Source organism: Bombina bombina, chromosome 7 (assembly GCF_027579735.1).
Source record: "Bombina bombina isolate aBomBom1 chromosome 7, aBomBom1.pri, whole genome shotgun sequence".
Lineage (NCBI taxonomy): Eukaryota > Metazoa > Chordata > Amphibia > Anura > Bombinatoridae > Bombina > Bombina bombina.
This window is the reverse complement of record NC_069505.1, coordinates 112,582,916-112,606,963: the sequence shown is the minus strand read 5'-3', so window position 1 is coordinate 112,606,963 and position 24,048 is coordinate 112,582,916. Positions and strand designations below refer to the sequence as shown.

Here is a 24,048-nt window from a genome sequence, read left to right as displayed (position 1 = left end):
ATTACGCTATGTGCTTTTCCTTTCTTTCTTCCTCTATATCCTGGTGAGAATTGGTGACATGGGAGAATATATACCATACTCCTGAGAGACACCAAGGCTAAATATCCCAGAGATAATTGGAAGATTCTACCAATCAAGTGGCGGAAAAAGACCACAGAGTGTTACAGATCAAGATTCCCAGAGAAAATAATTTCTCCTCTCCACATAGGAGCTACTGGGGCCAACAACCACAGAACAAGGAATACACCAAGTATTGGTTCTGCTGGGAACATACATTACCTCATATGATCGAGGTAATCTCTGGTAAGAAGTAAATCCTCTACCAAACACATCATTGCATTGTGAACTTTATACGCAATATATATTATTTTTTATGAATTTCATACAATAATATTTAACATTGCAACCAGTTGCATATTTGTATATCTGTGCGCTGAAACTCTTTTGATTTATTCTCTTTTTTTATAATTTTTAAACAGTGTTAAGGGTACACTGAATCATTTTTTCATTGCTGCACGATACATACACCTAATAACATTTCTTTGGAATACATACACTCATGAGAAATTCCTATCCTCTGTTCATATACAGACCTATAGGGACAGTTTAGCGCTGGTAACATATCTTTCCTTCTAATATACACACACACACACATATATATATATATATATATATATATATATATATATATATATATATATATAAATAATCATCATACAAACATATATATAGAGAGAGAGAGAGACACACACACATATATATATATATATATATATATATATATACACACACACACAGTTGTGCTGATAAGTTTGGGTAGTTTCTTCAGAAACTACCCAAATGACCCTGATCAAAAGTTTACATACCCTGGTGATTTTGGCCTGATAACATGCACACAAGTTGACACAAAGGGGTTTGAATGGCTATTAAAGGTAACCATCCTCACCTGTAATCTGTTTTCTTGTAATTAGTGTGTGTGTATAAAAGGTCAATGAGTTTCTGGACTCCTGACAGACCCTTGCATCTTTCATCCAGTGCTGCACTGACGTTTCTGGATTCTGAGTCATGGGGAAAGAAAAAGAATTGTCAAAGGATCTGTGGGAAAAAGGTAGTTGAACTGTATAAAACAGGAAAGGGATATAAAAATATATCCAAGGAATTGAGAATGCAAATCAGCAGTGTTCAAACTCTAATCAAGAAGTGGAAAATGAGGCGTTCTGTTTGATAACATACTGCATTCATCTTGCCATCAATTCTGACCATAGGCCTTCTCCAAATGTAGCGTTTATGGTTGTGGCCAAAAAGCTCAATTTTGGTCTCATCAATCTAAATGACTTTGTGCCAGAAGGTTTGAGGCTTGTCTCTGTGCTGTTTGACGTATTGTAAGCGGGATACTTTGTGGCCTTTGCGTAGTAATGGCTTTCTTCTGGCGACTTGACCATGCAGCCCATCTTTAAGTGCCTCCTTATTGTGTATCTTGAAACAGCCACACCATGTCCTGTATTTCACCTGAAGTTATTTGTGGGTTTGTCTTTGCATCCCAAACAATTTTCCTGGCAGTTGTGGCTGAAATTTTAGTTAATCTACCTGACCGTGGTTTGGTTTCAACAGAACTCATTTTCCACTTCTTTATTAGAGTTTGAACACTGCTGATTTGCATTCTCAATTCCTTGGATATCTTTTTATATTCATTTTCTGTTTTATACAGTTCAACTACCTTTTCCCGCAGATCCTTTGACAATTCTTTTGCTTTCCCCATGACTCAGAATCCAGAACTGTCAGTGCAGCACTGGATGAAAGATGCAAGGGTCTGTCAGGAGTCCAGAAACTCATTGACCTTTTATACACACACACTAATTACAAGTAAACAGATCACAGATGAGGATGGTTACCTTTAATAGCCATTCAAACCCCTTTGTGTCAACTTGTGTGCATGTTATCAGGCCAAAATCACCAGGGTATGTAAACTTTTGATCAGCGTCATTTGGGTAGTTTCTGTTGTCATTATGATTTAAAAAGAGTAAACACAGTTGATTGATAATAAATGGATTCAGCCAAACACTAACCATGAGTGAAAGAAAAGTTTTTGTGTTATCATTTATATTCTCTGAAAAATGGCCAAGAAATAATAAATTCTGCCAGGGTATGTAAACTTATGAGCACAACTGTATGAATATATATATATATATATATATATATATATATATATATACACACACATACATATATGTATATAATTATATATGTATATCCCCCCCCCCCTGTTTATCAGTCCGGTATTTTTGTGGCTGACACCTGGCAACCCTTATCCCAACTGCGAAGGTGAAAGTAAATGGTCTACTTTCTGAGCCTCTCAACATATTCAGTGGGACCCGACACGGTTGTCCCTTTTCTCTTCTATTAGTTATTCTTGCAATGGAGGTGTTAGGGGCTCATATTAGGAGTAATGAGATGATCTCAGGGATTCATATGGGACAGAATGATTATAAATGGACCATGTTTGCGGATGATATATTACTAACATTGTCCTCCCCATTCATTTCTTTGCTGCAGACTAATTAACCTCTGCTTTGCTAGTTAGCTAAGATTTGAGAATAGAAGGCTACCCATACTTTTACTGCCAAAACAGGAGGTGGCAGACTTATTGAGATCTTTATGTTAATTGGAACCTGTGCAGTTTTCATATGATATATGGTTGTTAGTTTTTTTTTTACGTTGTTTTAATATTGTATAAAATCAAATAAAATATATATATTTGATCAAGCTGGCTGCACTTTATTTTCTTTGTTATGGATTTCTGTGAGTAAAATAAAGATATAAAAAAAAAGCATTTTCCATTGTGGAATGGGAAAGGGAAGGGGCAGACACAAACTGGAAGACAACATTACAGGGAGTGCAGAATTATTAGGCAAGTTGTATTTTTGAGGATTAATTTTATTATTGAACAACAACCATGTTCTCAATGAACCCAAAAAACTCATTAATATCAAAGCTGAATAGTTTTGGAAGTAGTTTTTAGTTTGTTTTTAGTTATAGCTCTTTTTGGGGGATATCTGTGTGTGCAGGTGACTATTACTGTGCATAATTATTAGGCAACTTAACAAAAAACAAATATATACCCATTTCAATTATTTATTTTTACCAGTGAAACCAATATAACATCTCAACATTCACAAATATACATTTCTGACATTCAAAAACAAAACAAAAACAAATCAGTGACCAATGTAGCCACCTTTCTTCGCAAGGACACTCAAAAGCCTGCCATCCATGGATTCTGTCAGTGTTTTGATCTGTTCACCATCAACATTGCGTGCAGCAGCAACCACAGCCTCCCAGACACTGTTCAGAGAGGTGTACTGTTTTTCCTCCTTGTAAATCTCACATTTGATGATGGACCACAGGTTCTCAATGGGGTTCAGATCAGGTGAACAAGGAGGCCATGTCATTAGATTTTCTTCTTTTATACCCTTTCTTGCCAGCCACGCTGTGGAGTACTTGGACGCGTGTGATGGAGCATTGTCCTGCATGAAAATCATGTTTTTCTTGAAGGATGCAGACTTCTTCCTGTACCACTGCTTGAAGAAGGTGTCTTCCAGAAACTGGCAGTAGGACTGGGAGTTGAGCTTGACTCCATCCTCAACCCGAAAAGGCCCCACAAGCTCATCTTTGATGATACCAGCCCAAACCAGTACTCCACCTCCACCTTGCTGGCGTCTGAGTCGGACTGGAGCTCTCTGCCCTTTACCGTCCAGCCACGGGCCCATCCATCTGGCCCATCAAGACTCACTCTCATTTCATCAGTCCATAAAACCTTAGAAAAATCAGTCTTGAGATATTTCTTGGCCCAGTCTTGACGTTTCAGCTTGTGTGTCTTGTTCAGTGGTGGTCGTCTTTCAGCCTTTCTTACCTTGGCCATGTCTCTGAGTATTGCACACCTTGTGCTTTTGGGCACTCCAGTGATGTTGCAGCTCTGAAATATGGCCAAACTGGGGGCAAGTGGCATCTTGGCAGCTGCACGCTTGACTTTTCTCAGTTCATGGGCAGTTATTTTGCGCCTTTGTTTTTCCACACGCTTCTTGCGACCCTGTTGACTATTTTGAATGAAACGCTTGATTGTTCGATGATCACGCTTCAGAAGCTTTGCAATTTTAAGAGTGCTGCATCCCTCTGCAAGATATCTCACTATTTTTGACTTTTCTGAGCCTGTCAAGTCCTTCTTTTGACCCATTTTGCCAAAGGAAAGGAAGTTGCCTAATAATTATGCACACCTGATATGGGGTGTTGATGTCATTAGACCACACCCCTTCTCATTACAGAGATGCACATCACCTAATATGCTTAATTGGTAGTAGGCTTTCGAGCCTATACAGCTTGGAGTAAGACAACATGCATAAAGAGTATGATGTGGTCAAAATACTCATTTGCCTAATAATTCTGCACACAGTGTATGGCCACTGAGCATTAGGTTGAACAAGCCTGGGCAAGAGCCATGTGCCCATCATTAAATATATTGCAAATTAAGAAGCTTGAATTTTAAAGTAATATTAAAGTCAAAATTGAACTTGTGTACAGATTAAATAAAAAAGTATATAAAAATTGCATGCGCTATCAAATTGACTTCATTCTTTTGGTATCTTTTGCTGATAAGCATACCTAGGTAGGCACAGAAGCAGCAGTGGACTCCTGGGAGCTAGCTTGTGATTAGTGTCTACACACACATGCCTCTTGTCATTGGCTCACCAGATTTTCATCTAGCTCATAGTTCTGCATTGCTGATCTGGAGCTGACTTTAACTATGTGTTTAACTCCTTTGCAAGAGCTAAACAGAGTTATAAGGAAGCAACAGAGCAATAATAAAATGCTCTAGCACATCAGAGCATTTTCTTTTTGAACTTCTATGTCCCTTTAAGATTATTATTATTATAATGATTATTATTGATTATGATTATAATCAATTGGTCATCTTCTAGAATGAAAAAAGATCTGTGCATAGATTAGTATGCAATCATTCATTAAAGGAATATTAAACAATAAATACATTCTATAACCATAGTATGAGGTTATTCCCTGTCTCCTGCTAGTCATGACTGCCGCCATTTTGAAGTTAAGCTTTTATTATTTTACAGTGCACATATGCAGTAATCTTCCTTTAGATACCTTCAGTGTAACCTAAGTTCCAACATGGCAAGCCCATAATTAGAGGAAAGTGATTGAAATCTATTTAGTGTTTAATGTCCTTTTAAGCAAGTGCTGGATTTGAGCTTGATGAGTTGTTAAAGGTTATGGAAGAGATTAATATGACTCTCCAGTTACTGATCCCTTACTGACCTTTGCAGTAGATTTCGCCTTCCTTCTCCGTGACCGTAGTGGAATCCAGGCTTTTCCCACAAAAGGCACAGCGGAAACAAGTTTTATGCCAGGGCTACATCAAGGAGAATAAAAAAAGACAAAGTAAATGTAATATTGTTTCAAAGTACAGAGCATACCCTGCTATAATCAGATCACTATAATCCTTTATTGGCTTCAGTAAAAACCTCTGAAGCCACTTTATCCTTTATTGTTTATTTTGTATTTTAGGAAACAAAGACAGGTGTTTTTTTTCTGTTCTGTAAATTAAAGTAATTTCTGAAACCATAATGATGTTGCAGGCATAGAATACCTAACTTCAAACATGCAAAACTTTATTTATTTAAAACAAAGAAAAATAATTTAATCTGTAACTTTTAAGAAGTATCTACAAAAAGCTTGATCTCATAGATTATTGATTAGGCAAATATCTGTGTGGCAACAAAAGATGCATTTAACTTATCATTTAATGCACATTTCAATGTAATATTCACCATGTGAGTTCTAAGTCAGAAGTAATTCTTATAAAGGACAGCACTAGGCAAGGTTGTTGTCCTTGTGTCTTTTCCTGTTTATGTTGTGTATAGAACTATTGGCTGCCTTTATATGTTTTAATCATAATATCTTTTCTTGACTAATTTGGGCTAAACATTTTTCTTGTTTCAGTGATATCCAGTATTAAATGGAATTCCTCTTATAGCATAAAAATGTCACTGTACAGAAAAAGCACAGATTACTTTATTTCAGGCAGGCTTCATATACTGAGAGCATCTTAAAGTAAAACGCACTCACAAATAATGACCTTACCTACTGCCTCTTGGTAGAAAAGCATCATTATAAACATGCCCTGACTGAATGTAATAACTGTAGTTACTGTGAGCATTTTACCCCTTGTATTGTATCAGTCTGCTCCCTATACAGGTACTTCACACAAATATGGACAACAAACACTTTGAGATTGTAATATAAAAATGTTTAATTATGTTTAGTAAAATAACAATTATAATATATGTTTGTTATTTATTTGCCACATTTTTCTGTAATTTATCTTTCTATAAAATAAAGGGTTTTCTATTTCTGAATTCTGAGAACTTACAGTACATACAGCAGACTTCACAAGCCTAACCTGTCACATTTCAGCAGGTATTGTCAGATAAGGAACTGCAAAACATCAAAAAAGAAGTCTTGTCTACTCCAGTAACCACCGGCCAGGACTGACTCCTCAGATAAGGCAAGTGGTGAGTGTAATTTCGCAATTGAAAAATAATTGCAACAAACAATGTGGTAATGTATACAAAACAATTTCAAATGTACCCAGTATGTTAGTTAATTGCAAGACTCAATTTTTGTTTTTTAAATAACAGGGTGGAGAGTAAACACTTAGGGCTAGATTTATTAAAGCTGAGGCGGACAGGGGCGCGTATACGCGCCCCTGTACGCCTCAGCTCGCCTGTGTTAGGGCAAAATTACCCACAGGTATTCGCCATTGCACACGAGCGCAATTTTGCGCCTGCGTGCAATCCCGCCCCCTGCCCACGCACAGCCAATCACGTGCGGGCAGGAGCTGTCAATCTCCTCGGTCTGACTAGACCGAGGAGATTGAATTTCGCCACCTTAGAGGTGGCGAAGAGGTTAGGGAAGCGGCGGTCTGGTGACCGCTGCTTGATAAATGACGGCAAGCAAGTTCTTGTGAGAACTTGCAGCCGTAGGGCTTTAATAAATCTAGCCCTTAGGGGCTGATTTATCAAGCTCCGTATGGAGACATTCATTCAAATATGCTATTCTTGACTTCTAAATAATAACAGCAGGTTTCCTTAGTTATTTCATTTACTGAGGGGAAATCTCAGAGATAAAACGAGAGAAGCGCTCAACCTGGGAACGAACAATAGCATAATAGATTGTTTTATGGCTAGTTACCACCCTAGAAGCAGTCTCTTTTTGCTTAATATGTGCCTTTCACAGAGAAGAACTTTCCTGTAGCATATCAGTCTGATCCTGACTTAACTGTGCAGTCCAGCCCCGAAATACCAGGCAATCCCTCTCTGAACAAGAGAAACAGCAAAACCCCAGACGTACGTTTCGGCCTATTGTGGGCCTCGTCAGTGAGGTGCAGCCATATCCCTCTAGGCACACTGAGCAACGGGTCCACGTCTGGATTCCCGCATCACACTTAGGGAGACTTCCCTAAGTGTCATAATTTACATAAATAAAAAGAGAGAAGCGCTCAACCTGGGAACGAACAATAGCATAATAGCTTGTTCTATGGCTAGTTACCACTCTAGAAGCAGCCTCTTTTCTCCAACATAGGTGTGTCCGGTCCACGGCGTCATCCTTACTTGTGGGATATTCTCCTCCCCAACAGGAAATGGCAAAGAGCCCAGCAAAGCTGGTCACATGATCCCTCCTAGGCTCCGCCTACCCCAGTCATTCTCTTTGCCGTTGTACAGGCAACATCTCCACGGAGATGGCTTAGAGTTTTTTAGTGTTTAACTGTAGTTTTTATTATTCAATCAAGAGTTTGTTATTTTAAAATAGTGCTGGTATGTACTATTTACTCAGAAACAGAAAAGAGATGAAGATTTCTGTTTGTATGAGGAAAATGATTTTAGCACCGTAACTAAAATCCATGGCTGTTCCACACAGGACTGTTGAGAGCAATTAACTTCAGTTGGGGGAACAGTGTGCAGTCTCTTACTGCTTGAGGTATGACACATTCTAACAAGACGATGTAATGCTGGAAGCTGTCATTTTCCCTATGGGATCCGGTAAGCCTTGTTTATTAAGATAGTAAATAAGGGCTTCACAAGGGCTTATTAAGACTGTAGACTTTTTCTGGGCTAAATCGATTCATTATTAACACATATTTAGCCTTGAGGAATCATTTATTCTGGGTATTTTGATATGATTATATCGGCAGGCACTGTTTTTGACACCTTATTCTTTAGGGGCTTTCCCTAATCATAGTCAGAGCCTCATTTTCGCGCCGGTATGGCGCACTTGTTTTTGAGGACAGCATGGCATGCAGCTGCATGTGTGTGGAGCTCTGATACATAGAAAAGTCTTTCTGAAGGCATCATTTGGTATCGTATTCCCCTTTGGGCTTGGTTGGGTCTCAGCAAAGCAGATTCCAGGGACTGTAAAGGGGTTAAATATAAAAACGGCTCCGGTTTTTTTGCTCAATATGTGCCTTTCACAGAGAACTTTCCTGTAGCATATCAGTCTGAGCAACGGGTCCACGTTTGATTTTATGGAAATCTCAGAGGACATAAGTTTGTGTTATGTGACCACATGGTGCAGCTTCAAAAGGATATGAAATATTTTTGCAATATCAATCCTGTTTTGTCGTTTTGTAGTAGATTAAGGTACAAGCCAAGTGCGAAAATGTTCTGTATACATTAATGCTTAGATTTTTGTAATCGTTTTTTCAATGGCCAAAACATAGTTTAGCTAAATGTCAAGTAGACATGTGCACAGTGGAAAAATTAGTTTAGTTTCGGACCGATTCTGATTTTTTCTAATTTCGTTTCGGATCGATTCGAATTCAGATACATTTGAATGTATTAGTTTCGGATTCTAATAAATTCGGATGTCGTCGTTTCGGATTTGATTTGGAAATTCAGAAGTTCGGTATGTGTTATGTTGATTCAGATGGTTCCAAGTTACACAAACGGAATTATTTCACTGTTCTATTTCACTAAATCTCACTAAATTAAATTTTTATACTGAATTGTGATTAGTCCATGGCCATTCGAATGTAACAAATAAATACGAACTAATTCAGATATATTCGTAAAAAAATGCGTTTGGATTAGTTTAGTTTCGTTCGAATTTCCAAATTTGGCGAATTCATCCGAATTTATATTCGGAACAAAATGAAACGCACATGTCTAATGTCAAGTACTGTGTGATAACTATAACATACAGGTTAGTATTCTCCTATTTTAAACCTGCCCTCATCTTTTACCATTTAATAAATGGGGTATGTTTCATCTGATATATTTCAACACACCCATATTGTGGGAGGATATTTCAGAGCAGATGATAGAGTTACACCCTCGAGTATTACAGACCAATAAATTAAAGGGACAGTTTATTCCAGAATTTTTATTGTTTAAAAAGATAGATAATCCCTTTATTACCCATTCCCCAGTTTTGCATAACCATCACGGTTATATTAATACACTTTTTATCTCTGTGATTACCTTGTATCTAAGCAGACTGCCCCTTATCTCAGGTCTTTTTCAGATTTGCATTTAAGCCAGTCAGTGCTGACTCCTAAGTAACTCCACGGTAGTGAGCACAATGTTATCTATACGGCAGACATGAGCTAGCGCTGTCTAGCTGTGAAAAACTGTCAAAATGCACAGCCATAAGAGGCGACCTTTAAGGACTTAGAAATTAGCATATGAGCCTACCTAGGTTTAGCTTTCAATGAAGAATACCAAGAGAACAAATCAAATTTGGAAAGTTGTTTAAAATGGCATGCCCTATCTGAATCATGAAAGTTTAATTTGGACTAGACTGTGCCTTTAACCCCTTAAGGACCAACGACATACAGGGTTCGTCCTACAAAAAAATGTCCTTAACGACCAAGGACGTACCATGTATGTTGGTGTTTGAAAGTGGTGGAAGCAATCCTGATAGCTTCCAGCCGCTTTCATATTATTGCAGTGATGCCTCTATATTGAGGCATCCTGCAATAAAAAAAATTAGCCATCCGATGCAGAGAGAGACACTCTGTGGCGCTCTCTGCATCGGACATCGATGGCCATGATCGTTGGTGGGTGGGAGCCGATGTTGGAGGTGGGTGGGAGCAGAGGTGGGTGGGCGGCCATCGATGCGAGGAGTTCATCGCAGAGGGGCGGGATCACGTACGGGGGGGCTTGCACGGGGGGGGGACTCACAGGGCGCGCACGTGCACGGTGCAGGTGGGAAGCTACACTATGGGACACGGTATATGTAGCTAAGGGTAAGGTGGGAGAGAGGAGGGAGGGGGGTTATCTAAGTGATCGGGGAGGGGATGGGGGTTGGCTATTGAGGGGGGGCAGCTACACTACAGAAAAAAATGTTTTAAAAAAACATTATTTGTGGCAAACAGAGTACTGGCAGACAGCTGCCAGTACCCAAGATGGCGTACTAGAAGGTAGAGGGGGAGAGTTAGAAAGCTGTTTGGGGGGGATCAGGGAGGTTGGGGGCTAAAGGGGGATCCTACACAGCAGAATATATATTTTTAAAAAAAAACTTTTATTTTGTTACTGGCAGACTTTCTGCCAGTACTTAAGATGGCGGGGACAATTGTGAGGTGGGGGAGGGAAGAAAGCTGTTTGGGAGGGATCAGGGCGTGGGATGTTTCAGGTGGGAGGCTGATCTCTACACTAAAGCTAAAATTAACCCTGCAAGCTCCCTACAAGCTCCCTAATTAACCCCTTCACTGCTGGGCATAATACACGTGTGGTGCGCAGCGGCATTTAGCGGCCTTATAATTAACAAAAAGCAACGCCAAAGCCATATAAGTCTGCTATTTCTGAACAAAGGGGATCCCAGAGAAGCATTTACAACCATTTGTGCCATAATTGCACAAACTGTTTGTAAATAATTTCAGTAAGAAACCTAAAGTTTGTGAAAAAGTGAACAATTTTTTTTATTTGATCACATTTGGCAGTGAAATGGTGGCATGAAATATACCAAAATATTATAGTGTGGCTTCTTATTAATGAATTACATTGAATCTGAAGCGCAGATTTACCCAAAGATTATTATAATTTTGATTTAATTTTGGCTATTTTCAATTTTGTTAGACTAAGTATCTGCTTTGACTATGTGAATTGAATGGTGTGAGTGCCTTACTTAGTGACAGTGTAATGCTAAAACCCCAAAATGTCTACACACAAATCTCCAAAAAATGTAAGACACAATCTAAAAAGAGAAATAGAGCTGACTGTCTTCTTATGTTGTTTTATATATATATATATATATATATATATATATATATATATATATATATATATATATATACAGGGTCGGCTCCAGAACGAATGAAATGGGGGGGCATTTTTTTTTCACGAGGGGGCACGCATTTAAAAAGCATGTATGAGAGTCAAAATAAGAGCAGACCTACTGTGGCAGTCCAGGGGTTACATTTATCAGATCTCTGGCTGTGCAGGAGTTTATATTTCTGGAAGTGCAGCGGTTACATGTGTCATATCTCAAGGAGTATAGGGGTTACATTTATAAGATGTCTGGCAGTGCCGCAGCAGTTACATTTACCAGATTTATGGCAGTGCAGGGGTTACATTTGTCATATCTCAGGAATGTCTCCCACATATGACACAGCCAGTGGACACATATACACACGGTATATATGTATATACACACACATATATATATATATATATATATATATATATATATATACACACAAACAATATATATATATATATACACACAGTGCGTGTATTGTGTGTATGTGTGTGTGTATATATATATATAATAAAACAACCTTGGGGACAAATAGGAGATGTTTTGAAACATGTAAATAATAAACATAAGGCTATTTCACTCATTGTCCCACAGCTACATTTGAAGTGTGTGTATTTGAGCACCTATAATCTGGCTTACATTTAACACTGATCACTGCAGATAAAGAAGGCACAATGCACACTTGTTTTGTGTGACCTGCAGTGGGGAAACCAAGGAATTCCCAATTTGCTTCTTTATCTGTGGCTGCCAGGATATAAAGCACAATAGGGAAGGCATACTACTCTCACACACACATTGGTTATACGGCTGTGTTTTCACAAAATTACTTCTGCCTTCCCTCTCACTGACTATTAGTTTCTCCCAGCACTTCCTGCAGAGGTCTGATGATGTCATCATCTCACTTCAGCTCTGTAGTAAGGGGTAGCAGGAGGAGGGGCATTGCAAGCCCTAGGTTAACTGTGAAAGCACCAGCAGGGAAATGCAACTTTATTTGTTATCTGGTTGTAAATAGAGGAGAGTAAAGAGATTAGCTGGGCCCTCCAGTGGCGGATCTCCAGGGTCCAGTGGCTGCAAATGGTTGATGCGACATTTGGGACCCTGGACGTTCCGTCACTTTTAAAATGTAAAAAAAATATATATATTTTTTTTTTAAAAAAAAAATCACTTCTTTTGCCCTGGGGGGCACAGCATTCTTTTTGGGGGGGCATTGCCCCCAATGCACCCCCTTAGAGCCGACCCTGTATATATATATATATATATATATATATATATATATATATATATATATATATATATATATAAAATACTGTGCATAATACCCAAAATACAAACTATGTTGCAAAATAGAATACTAATTGTAATAAAGTGTTAAATTTCATATGAAAGCTAGCTATAGGTGACTTCAATACTGGGTATAGATTGAGGGCTATAGGCCTATATTATACAAACTGGGCAAATATAAAGAATCTAAAAACAACTAATTAAAAACAAATAACATTTATTCCGTATCATAACAAGTATATAATTATATCATTGGTAATAATGAAAGATGCCGGCATCTATGAGTAAAAAGTAAAAATGTATAAAAATGAACTATGTTCACAAAAAATCTTTTGAAAAAGGCCAAAAATATAAGATGCAGTAAAGTGCCGTTGCTTGATACAATATACCAAAAACTGTGATCCGTGTATTATCTTAAACACAGTTTGGTGCTGAGAAGGTTTCTATGCTGAAATATTTATTATGTTGTACGTCTGGCTTATTAATACTCCAGCAAGTGTGGCTAAAAACAGTACCTTTACCCATGTGTGTGTGTGTGTGTGTGTGAACACTGGGTTTTTCTCTGGATTGTTTTTCGTCAGTACAAAAACAATCTCCAAGTCCTTTAACAGGTGAAAACGCTGGGTGAAGTCTGTTTTGCAAATGAATCCCAGTCACCTGACCTTTAATCCGTCCTGAGGTTGGTATTAACAGATTCTTCTGTGAATGTTTCTATGAAACGATATATCTGTTAACTTTGTTGCCGTTGTTTCTATGAAACGTTGTCCCTGTGGTTTTATTACCGTTGTTTGCAATTTTACTCAGGATAAGAGTGTAATCTTCACAGAATTTTTCATGCAACCTTGGTGATGTTCTCAAGTAAAGGTATTTTAAAGAGCACCACAACAGGAATTATAAAGCCACTCGTTAATATACAAAGTGCTCTGTGAACCTGTGTGGCTCTGTAAGCTCTGTGTGCTGGAATGAAAGTGAGTCAGCTGGAGCACTTGCACAGGTTGTGGCAATTAACACTCGTTAGTGATACAAAATGTTTTTTTTATGCCCCTGTTTTGCTCTTACTGAACCTCTCATGATATATGTCAGAAATGAACAAATCAAAGTTCTGGAGTGAGCAAATCTACACGTTTCGGCAGTCCCCTGCCTTTATCAAGATGTTGATAAAGGTAGGGGACTGCCGAAATGCGTAGATTTGCTCACTAGAGAGCTTACAGAGCCACACAGGTTCACAGAGCACTTTGTATATTAACGAGTGGCTCACTCACTTTACTGCATCTTTTATTTTTGGTCTTCTTCAAAAGATTTTTTGTGAACTTAGTTCATTTTTATACATTTTTACTTTTTACTCATAGATGCTGGCATCTTTCATTATTACCAATGATATAATTATATACTTGTTATGATATGGAATAAATGTTATTTGTTTTTAATTAGTTGTTGTTTAGATTCTTTATATTTGCCCAGTTTGTATAATATAGGCTTATAGCCCTCAATCTATACCCAGTATTGAAATCACCTATAGCTAACTTTCACGTGACATTTAACACTTTATTACAATTAGTATTCTATTTTGCAACATAGTTTGTATTTTGGATATTATCCACAGTACTTTATATATATATATATATATATATATATATATATATATATATATATATATATATATATATATATATATATAAAACAACATAAGAAGACAGTCAGCTCTTTTGGAGCGCTTCCCCATATCCTCCTATTTCTCTTAAGTATCTGCTTTGGCATTAATGGAGGAAGACTATGCCATAAGACCTTTTTCTCCAACATAGGTGTGTCCGGTCCACGGCGTCATCCTTACTTGTGGGATATTCTCCTCCCCAACAGGAAATGGCAAAGAGCCCAGCAAAGCTGGTCACATGATCCCTCCTAGGCTCCGCCTTCCCCAGTCATTTTCTTTGCCGTTGCACAGGCAACATCTCCACGGAGATGGCTCAGAGTTTTTTGGTGTTTAAATGTAGTTTTTATTCTTCTATCAAGAGTTTGTTATTTTAAAATAGTGCTGGTATGTACTATTTACTCTGAAACAGAAAAGAGATGAAGATTTCTGTTTGTAAGAGGAAAATGATTTTAGCAACCGTTACTAAAATCGATGGCTGTTTCCACACAGGACTGTTGAGAGGAATTAACTTCAGTTGGGGGAAACAGTGAGCAGACTTTGGCTGCTTGAGGTATGACACATTTCTAACAAGACTTGGTAATGCTGGAAGCTGTCATTTTCCCTATGGGATCCGGTAAGCCATTTTCTTAATTTTCAATATAAGAATAAAAGGGCTTCACAAGGGCTTTAAAAGACTGGTAGACATTTTTCTGGGCCAAAACGATTACTTTATAAGCATATTTAATGGTTTATAACTTTGGAGAGTTATTTTAATCTTGGGAATTTTATTAAAAAAACGGCAGGCACTGTATTGGACACCTTTTTCACTGGGGGCCTTTTCTAGTCATAGGCAGAGCCTCATTTTCGCGCCACTAATGCGCAGTTGTTTTTGAGAAGCAAGGCATGCAGATGCATGTGTGAGGAGCTCAGATCCACTGAAAAAGCTTATTGAAGGCGTCATTTGGTATCGTATTCCCCTCTGGGCTTGGTTGGGTCTCAGCAAAGCAGATACCAGGGACTGTATAGGGGTTACATGTAAAAACGGCTCCGGTTCCGTTATTTTAAGAGTTAAAGCTTTCAAATTTGGCGTGCAATACTTTTAAGGCTTTATGACACTGTGGTGAAATTTTGGTGAATTTTGAACATTTCCTTCATACTTTTGCGTATATTCAGTAAAAAAGTGTGTTCAGTTTAAAATTTAAAGAGACAGTAACGGTTTTATTTTAAAACGTTTTTTGTGCTTTGTTATCAAGTTTATGCCTATTAACATGTCTGAACTATCAGATAGACGATGTTCTGTATGTTCGGAAGCCAAGGTTCCTCTCCATTTAAATATATGTGATGAATGTGACAAACAAAGTAGGGACAATGATGCCATTGATAATAATGTTGCCCAAAATGATTCCTTAAGTGAGGGGAGTAAGCATGGTACTGCATCATCTCCTTCTATGTCTACACCAGTCTTGCCCACTCAGGAGGTCCCTAGTGAATCTAGTGCGCCAATCCTCCTTACTATGCAACAATTAACGGCTGTAATGGATAATTCTATTAAAAACATTTTAGCCAAAATGCCCACTTATCAGCGAAAGCGAGACTGCTCTGTTTTAGATACTGAAGAGCATGAGGACGCTGATGATAATGGTTCTGACATGCCCTTACACCAGTCTGAAGGGGCTAGGGAGGTTTTGTCTGAGGGAGAAATTTCAGATTCAGGAAAAATTTCTCAGCAAGCTGAACCTGACGTTATTACATTTAAATTTAAATTGGAACATCTCCGCGCTCTGCTTAAGGAGGTGTTATCTACTCTGGATGATTGTGACAATTTGGTCATTCCAGAGAAATTATGTAAGATGGACAGGTTCCTAGAGGTCCCGGTGCCCCCCGAAGCTTTTCCTATACCCAAGCGGGTGGCGGACATTGTAAATAAAGAATGGGAAAGGCCCGGCATACCTTTTGTCCCTCCCCCTATATTTAAGAAATTATTTCCTATGGTCGACCCCAGGAAGGACTTATGGCAGACAGTCCCCAAGGTCGAGGGGGCGGTTTCTACTCTAAACAAACGCACCACTATCCCTATAGAAGATAGTTGTGCTTTCAAAGATCCTATGGATAAAAAATTAGAGGGTTTGCTTAAAAAGATGTTTGTTCAGCAAGGTTACCTTCTACAACCAATTTCATGCATTGTTCCTGTCACTACAGCAGCGTGTTTCTGGTTCGAGGAACTAGAAAAGTCGCTCAATCAAGCATCCTCTTATGAGGAGGTTATGGACAGAGTTCAAGCACTTAAGTTGGCTAACTCTTTTACCTTAGACGCCACTTTGCAATTAGCTAGATTAGCGGCGAAAAATTCAGGTTTTGCTATTGTGGCGCGCAGAGCGCTTTGGCTGAAGTCTTGGTCAGCGGATGTGTCCTCCAAGAACAGATTGCTTTACATCCCTTTCAAGGGGAAAACGCTGTTTGGCCCTGACTTGAAAGAGATTATTTCTGACATCACTGGGGGAAAGGGCCACGCCCTTCCTCAGGATAGGTCTTTTAAGGCTAAAAATAAAACAAATTTTCGTCCCTTTCGCAGAAACGGACCAGCCTCAAATTCTACATCCTCTAAGCAAGAGGGTAATTCTTCTCAAACCAAGCCAGCCTGGAGACCGATGCAAGGCTGGAACAAAGGTAAGCAGGCCAAGAAGCCCGCTACCGCTACCAAGACAGCATGAGATGCTGGCCCCCGATCCGGGACCGGATCTGGTGGGGGGCAGACTCTCTCTCTTCGCTCAGGCTTGGGCAAGAGATGTTCAGGATCCTTGGGCGCTAGAAATAGTTTCTCAAGGTTATCTCCTGGAATTCAAGGAACCACCCCCAAGGGGAAGGTTCCACAGGTCTCAATTGTCTTCAGACCAAATAAAAAGACAGGCATTCTTACATTGTGTAGAAGACCTGTTAAAAATGGGAGTGATTCATCCTGTTCCATTAGGAGAACAAGGGATGGGGTTTTACTCCAATCTGTTCATAGTTCCCAAAAAAGAGGGAACATTCAGGCCAATTTTGGATCTCAAGATCCTAAACAAATTTCTCAAGGTCCCATCGTTCAAGATGGAAACCATTCGGACAATTCTTCCTACCATCCAGGAAGGTCAATTCATGACCACGGTGGATTTAAAGGATGCGTATCTACATATTCCTATCCACAAGGAACATCATCGGTTCCTAAGATTCGCCTTTCTGGACAAGCATTACCAGTTTGTGGCACTTCCATTCGGACTAGCCACTGCTCCAAGAATTTTCACAAAGGTACTAGGGTCCCTTCTAGCGGTGCTAAGGCCAAGGGGCATTGCAGTAGTACCCTACTTGGACGACATACTGATTCAAGCATCGTCTCTACCACAAGCAAAGGCTCATACGGACATTGTCCTAGCCTTTCTCAGATCTCACGGGTGGAAAGTGAACGTAGAAAAAAGTTCTCTATTCCCGTCAACAAGAGTTCCCTTCTTGGGAACAATAATAGACTCCTTGGAAATGAAGATTTTTCTGACAGAAGCCAGAAAATCAAAACTTCTAAGCTCTTGTCAAGTACTTCATTCTGTTCTTCTTCCTTCCATAGCGCAGTGCATGGAAGTAATAGGTTTGATGTTTGCGGCAATGGACATAGTTCCTTTTGCGCGAATTCATCTAAGACCATTACAACTGTGCATGCTCAGACAGTGGAATGGGGATTATACAGATTTGTCCCCGACGATCCAAGTAGATCAGAGGACCAGAGATTCACTCCGTTGGTGGCTGACCCTGGACAACCTGTCCCAAGGGATTAGCTTCAGAAGACCAGAGTGGGTCATTGTAACGACCGACGCCAGCCTGGTGGGCTGGGGCGCGGTCTGGAAACACCTGAAGGCTCAGGGTCTATGGTCTCGGGAAGAATCTCTTCTTCCGATAAACATTCTGGAACTGAGAGCGATATTCAATGCTCTCAAGGCTTGGCCTCAACTAGCAAAGGCCAAATTCGTAAGGTTTCAATCAGACAACATGACGACTGTTGCATATATCAACCATCAGGGGGGAACAAGGAGTTCCCTGGCGATGGAAGAAGTGACCAAAGTAATTCAATGGGCGGAGCTTCACTCCTGCCACTTGTCTGCAATCCACATCCCAGGAGTGGAAAATTGGGAAGCGGATTTTCTGAGTCGTCAGACATTTCATCCGGGGGAGTGGGAACTCCATCCGGAAATCTTTGCCCAAATAACTCAATTATGGGGCATTCCAGACATGGATCTGATGGCGTCTCGTCAGAACTTCAAGGTTCCTTGCTACGGGTCCAGATCCAGGGATCCCAAGGCGACTCTAGTAGATGCACTAGTAGCGCCCTGGACCTTCAACCTAGCTTATGTGTTCCCACCGTTTCCTCTCATTCCCAGGCTGGTAGCCAGGATCAATCAAGAGAGGGCTTCGGTGATCTTGATAGCTCCTGCGTGGCCACGCAGAACTTGGTATGCAGACCTGGTGAATATGTCATCGGCTCCACCATGGAAGCTACCTTTGAGACGGGACCTTCTTGTTCAAGGTCCGTTCGAACATCCGAATCTGGCATCACTCCAACTGACTGCTTGGAGATTGAACGCTTGATTTTATCAAAGCGTGGGTTCTCAGATTCTGTCATTGATACTCTTATTCAGGCTAGAAAGCCTGTAACTAGGAAAATTTACCATAAAGTATGGAAGAAATATATCTGTTGGTGCGAATCGAAAGGATTCCCATGGAACAGGGTAAAAATTCCTAAGATTCTATCCTTTCTACAAGAGGGTTTGGAGAAAGGATTATCTGCAAGTTCTTTGAAGGGACAGATTTCTGCTTTATCTGTTTTACTTCACAAGAAGCTGGCGGCTGTGCCAGATGTTCAGGCTTTTGTTCAGGCTCTGGTTAGAATCAAGCCTGTTTACAAACCTTTGACTCCTCCTTGGAGTCTCAATTTAGTTCTTTCAGTTCTTCAAGGGGTTCCGTTTGAACCCTTACATTCCGTAGATATTAAGTTATTATCTTGGAAAGTTTTGTTTTTGGTTGCAATTTCTTCTGCTAGAAGAGTTTCAGAGTTATCTGCTCTGCAGTGTTCTCCTCCTTATCTGGTGTTCCATGCAGATAAGGTGGTTTTGCGTACTAAACCTGGTTTTCTTCCGAAAGTTGTTTCTAACAAAAATATTAACCAGGAGATAGTTGTGCCTTCTTTGTGTCCGAATCCAGTTTCAAAGAAGGAACGTTTGTTGCACAATTTGGATGTAGTTCGTGCTCTAAAATTCTATTTAGAGGCTACAAAGGATTTCAGACAAACATCTTCCTTGTTTTTTGTTTATTCTGGTAAAAGGAGAGGTCAAAAAGCAACTTCTACCTCTCTCTCTTTTTGGCTTAAAAGCATCATCAGATTGGCTTATGAGACTGCCGGACGGCAGCCTCCTGAAAGAATCACAGCTCATTCCACTAGGGCTGTGGCTTCCACATGGGCCTTCAAGAACGAGGCTTCTGTTGATCAGATATGTAAGGCAGCGACTTGGTCTTCACTGCACACTTTTACCAAATTTTACAAATTTGATACTTTTGCTTCTTCTGAGGCTATTTTTGGGAGAAAGGTTTTGCAAACCGTGGTGCCTTCCATCTAGGTGACCTGATTTGCTCCCTCCCATCATCCGTGTCCTAAAGCTTTGGTATTGGTTCCCACAAGTAAGGATGACGCCGTGGACCGGACACACCTATGTTGGAGAAAACAGAATTTATGTTTACCTGATAAATTACTTTCTCCAACGGTGTGTCCGGTCCACGGCCCGCCCTGGTTTTTTAATCAGGTCTGATGATTTAATTTCTCTAACTACAGTCACCACGGTATCATATGATTTCTCCTATGCATATATTCCTCCTTTACGTCGGTCGAATGACTGGGGAAGGCGGAGCCTAGGAGGGATCATGTGACCAGCTTTGCTGGGCTCTTTGCCATTTCCTGTTGGGGAGGAGAATATCCCACAAGTAAGGATGACGCCGTGGACCGGACACACCGTTGGAGAAAGTAATTTATCAGGTAAACATAAATTCTGTTTTTTTTTATATATATATATATATATATATATATATATATATATATATATATATATATATATATATATATATAAATAATTGTGGTATTTTGTATATTTAAAAAATAGGTTAAGCCAAACTAATTGTCCTAGACCACTTGTTTTCAAACCTATTCTCAAGTCTCCCCAACAGACCAGGTTTTCAGAATTACCTTGGTTGAGAGCAGGTAAAATAACCATGGTTACTAATTATCTGATTGTTTCACCTGTGCTCCAGTACAGATATCCTCAAAATGTGGCCTATTAGAGAGGCCTGAGGACAAGTTTGAAAACTAGTGGTCTAGACTTTTGGGAACTCATGAAAACCTAGGGACCTTTTGAATTTCAATCTATGTACCACAATGGGTTTATTTGTTTATATGTATTTCCTCTGTGTGGATATAGGGGTAGATTTATCATACCCTGGGCAGACATGATTCGCTTTAGCCCTGCATCGCAAAATGCCGACAGCAGTATACGCCTGAAGGCTCGTGCGGAAACAGTTACATTGGGGCCGATACGGGGTTTGGTAAATCGTACCCATACTGTTTATTTTTTGTGGATTGACCCTGTTAAAAAAAAAATTGGAATTTCATACAGTTTTATTCACTCCGTGACTACAGACACGTATATATGCACATTTATCTTTTTTTAATCATTGTTTTTTTTTACTTTCATGCTTCTAGAGTGTTTATGTTAAAAGTAGAGTTTTAATATTTTTGTTTTTTTCTCTCACTAATTCAATCCTGGTTGTCTTTCTATAGTATTTAAGTTTGTACCACAAAGATGCTACTTGTTCTTTAAAGGGACATGAAACCCAAAATTGTTCTTTCATGATTTAGGTAGAACATACAATTTTAAACAACTTTCCAGTTTACTTCTATTATGAAATTTGCCTCATTCTCTTGGTATCATTTGTTGAAGAATCAGCAATGCACTACTGGTTTCTAACCGAACACATGGGTGAGCCAATGACAATCGGTATGTATATATTTATATGCAGCCACCAATAAGCAGCTAGAACCTAGGTTCTTTGCTGCTCCTGAACGTACCTAGATAAACCTTTCAGCAAAGGATAACAAAAGAAGGAAGCAAATTAAATAATAGAAGTAAATTGAAAAGTTGTTTAAAACTGTATGCTCTGTCTAAGGGGCCTATCTATCAAGCTCTGAATGGAGCTTGATGCCCCGAAACAGCAGAAAACATAATTTATGTAAGAACTTACCTGATAAATTCATTTCTTTCATATTGGCAAGAGTCCATGAGCTAGTGACATATGGGATATATATTCCTACCAGGAGGGGCAAAGTTTCCCAAACCTCAAAATGCCTATAAATACACCCCTCACCACACCCACAATTCAGTTTAACGAATAGCCAAGAAGTGGGGTGAAAAAGAAAGGAGTAAAAAGCATCAACAAAGGAATTTGGAAATAATTGTGCTTTATACAAAAAAATCATAACCACCATAAAAAGGGTGGGCCTCATGGACTCTTGCCAATATGAAAGAAATTAATTTATCAGGTAAGTTCTTACATAAATTATGTTTTCTTTCATGTAATTGGCAAGAGTCCATGAGCTAGTGACGTATGGGATAGTAATACCCAAGATGTGGAACTCCACGCAAGAGTCACTAGAGAGGGAGGGACAAAATAAAAAAACAGCCATTTCGCTGAAAAAAATTAATCCACAACCCAAATATAAGTTTATTCTAAAAAAATAATAATAAAAACTTAAATCATAAGCAGAAGAATCAAACTAAAACAGCTGCCTGAAGAACTTTCCTACCAAAAACTGCTTCCCAAGAAGCAAATACATCAAAATGGTAGAATTTAGTAAAAGTATGCAAAGAAGACCAAGTTGCTGCTTTGCAAATCGGATAAACTGAAGTTTAATTCTTAAAAGCCCAAGAAGTGGAAACTGATCTAGTAGAATGAGCTGTAATTCTCTAAGGCGGGGCTTTACACGACTTCAAATAAGCTTGTTGAATCAAAAGCTTTAACCATGATGCCAAAGAAACGGTAGAAGCCTTCTGACCTTTCCTGGAATCAGAAAAGATAACAAAGAGACTAGAAGTCTTCCTGAAATCTTTAGTAGCTTCAACATAATATTTCAGAGCTTTCACCACATCCAAAGAATGTAAAGATCTCTCCAAAGAATTCTTAGGATTAGGACACAAAGAAGGGACAACAATTTCTCTATTAATGTTGTTAGAATTCACAACCTTAGGTAAGAATTTAAATGAAGTCTGCAAAACTGCCTTATCCTGATGAAAAATCAGAAAAGGAGATTCACAAGAGAGAGCAGATAATTCAGAAACTCTTCTAGCAGAAGAGATGGCCAAAAGGAACAACAATTTCCAAGAAAGTAGTTTAATGTCCAAAGAATGCATAGGCTCAAATGGAGGAGCCTGTAAAGTCTTCAAAACCAAATTAAGACTCCAAGGAGGAGAGATTGATTCAATGACAGGCTTGATACGAACTAAAGCCTGTACAAAACAGTGAATATCAGGAAGTTTAGCAATTTTTCTGTGGAATAAAACGGAAAGAGCAGAGATTTGTCCTTTCAAGGAACTTGCAGACAAACCTTTATCCAAACCATCCTGAAGAAACTGTAAAATTCTAGGAATTCTAAAAGAATGCCAAGAAAATTTATGAGAAGAACACCATAAAATGTAAGACTTCCAAACTCGATAATAAATCTTTCTAGAAACAGATTTACGAGTCTGTGACATAGTATTAATCACTGAGTCAGAGAAACCGCTATGACTAAGCACTAAGCGTTCAATTTCCATACCTTCAAATTTAATGATTTGAGATCCTGATGGAAAAACGGACTTTGAGATAGTAGGTATGGCCTTATTGGAAGTGGTCAAGGTTGGCAACTGGACACCCGAACAAGATCCGCAAACCAAAACCTGTGAGACCATGCTGGAGCCACCAGCAGCACAAACGATTGCTCCATGATGATTTTGGAGATCACTCTTGGAAGAAGAACTTGAGGCGGGAAAATATAACCAGGTTGATAACACCAAGGAAGTGTCAACGCATCCACTGTTTCCGCCTGAGGATCCCTGGACAGGTACCTGGAAAGTTTTTGGTTTAGATGAGATGCCATCAGATCTATTTCTGGAAGCCCCCACATCTGAACAATTTGAGAAAACACATCTGGGTGGAGAGACCATTCTCTGACGACTTCTGACGACTGAGATAATCCGCTTCCCAATTGTCTATACCTGGGATATGAACCGCAGAAATTAGACAGGAGCTGGATTCCGCCCAAACAAGTATCCGGGATGCTTTTTTCATAGCTTGAGGACTGTGAGTCCCACCCTGATGATTGACATATGCCACAGTTGTGATATTGTCTGTCTGAAAACAAATGAATGGTTCTCTCTTCAACAGAGGACAAAACTGAAGAGCCCTGAGAATTGCACGGAGTTCCAAAATATTGATTAGTAGTCTTGCCTCTTGAGATTTCCAAACCCCTTATGCTGTCAGAGATCCCCAAACAGCTCCCCAACCTGAAAGACTCACATGTGTAGTGATCACAGTCCAGGTTGGACGAACGAAAGAGGCCCCTAGAATTATACAATGGTGATCTAACCACCAAGTCAGAGAAAGTCGAACATTGGGATTTAAGGATATTAATTGTGATATCCTTGTATAATCCCTGCAGCATTGGTTCAGCATACAAAGCTGGAGAGGTCTCATATGAAAATGAGCAA

At 39.3% G+C, this 24,048-nt stretch overlaps 1 protein-coding gene across 1 annotated transcript in view; it reads right to left on the bottom strand.

The window, feature by feature from the left end:
- The window catches only part of CSRP3 (cysteine and glycine rich protein 3), a 99,153-nt gene that overhangs the window by 20,775 nt on the left and 54,330 nt on the right, over positions 1-24,048 (bottom strand). Inside the window, exon 5 of the mRNA XM_053688891.1 lies at positions 5,332-5,425. Coding sequence (XP_053544866.1) covers positions 5,332-5,425 — 94 coding nt within the window. The remainder of the gene's footprint in view (positions 1-5,331; positions 5,426-24,048) is intronic.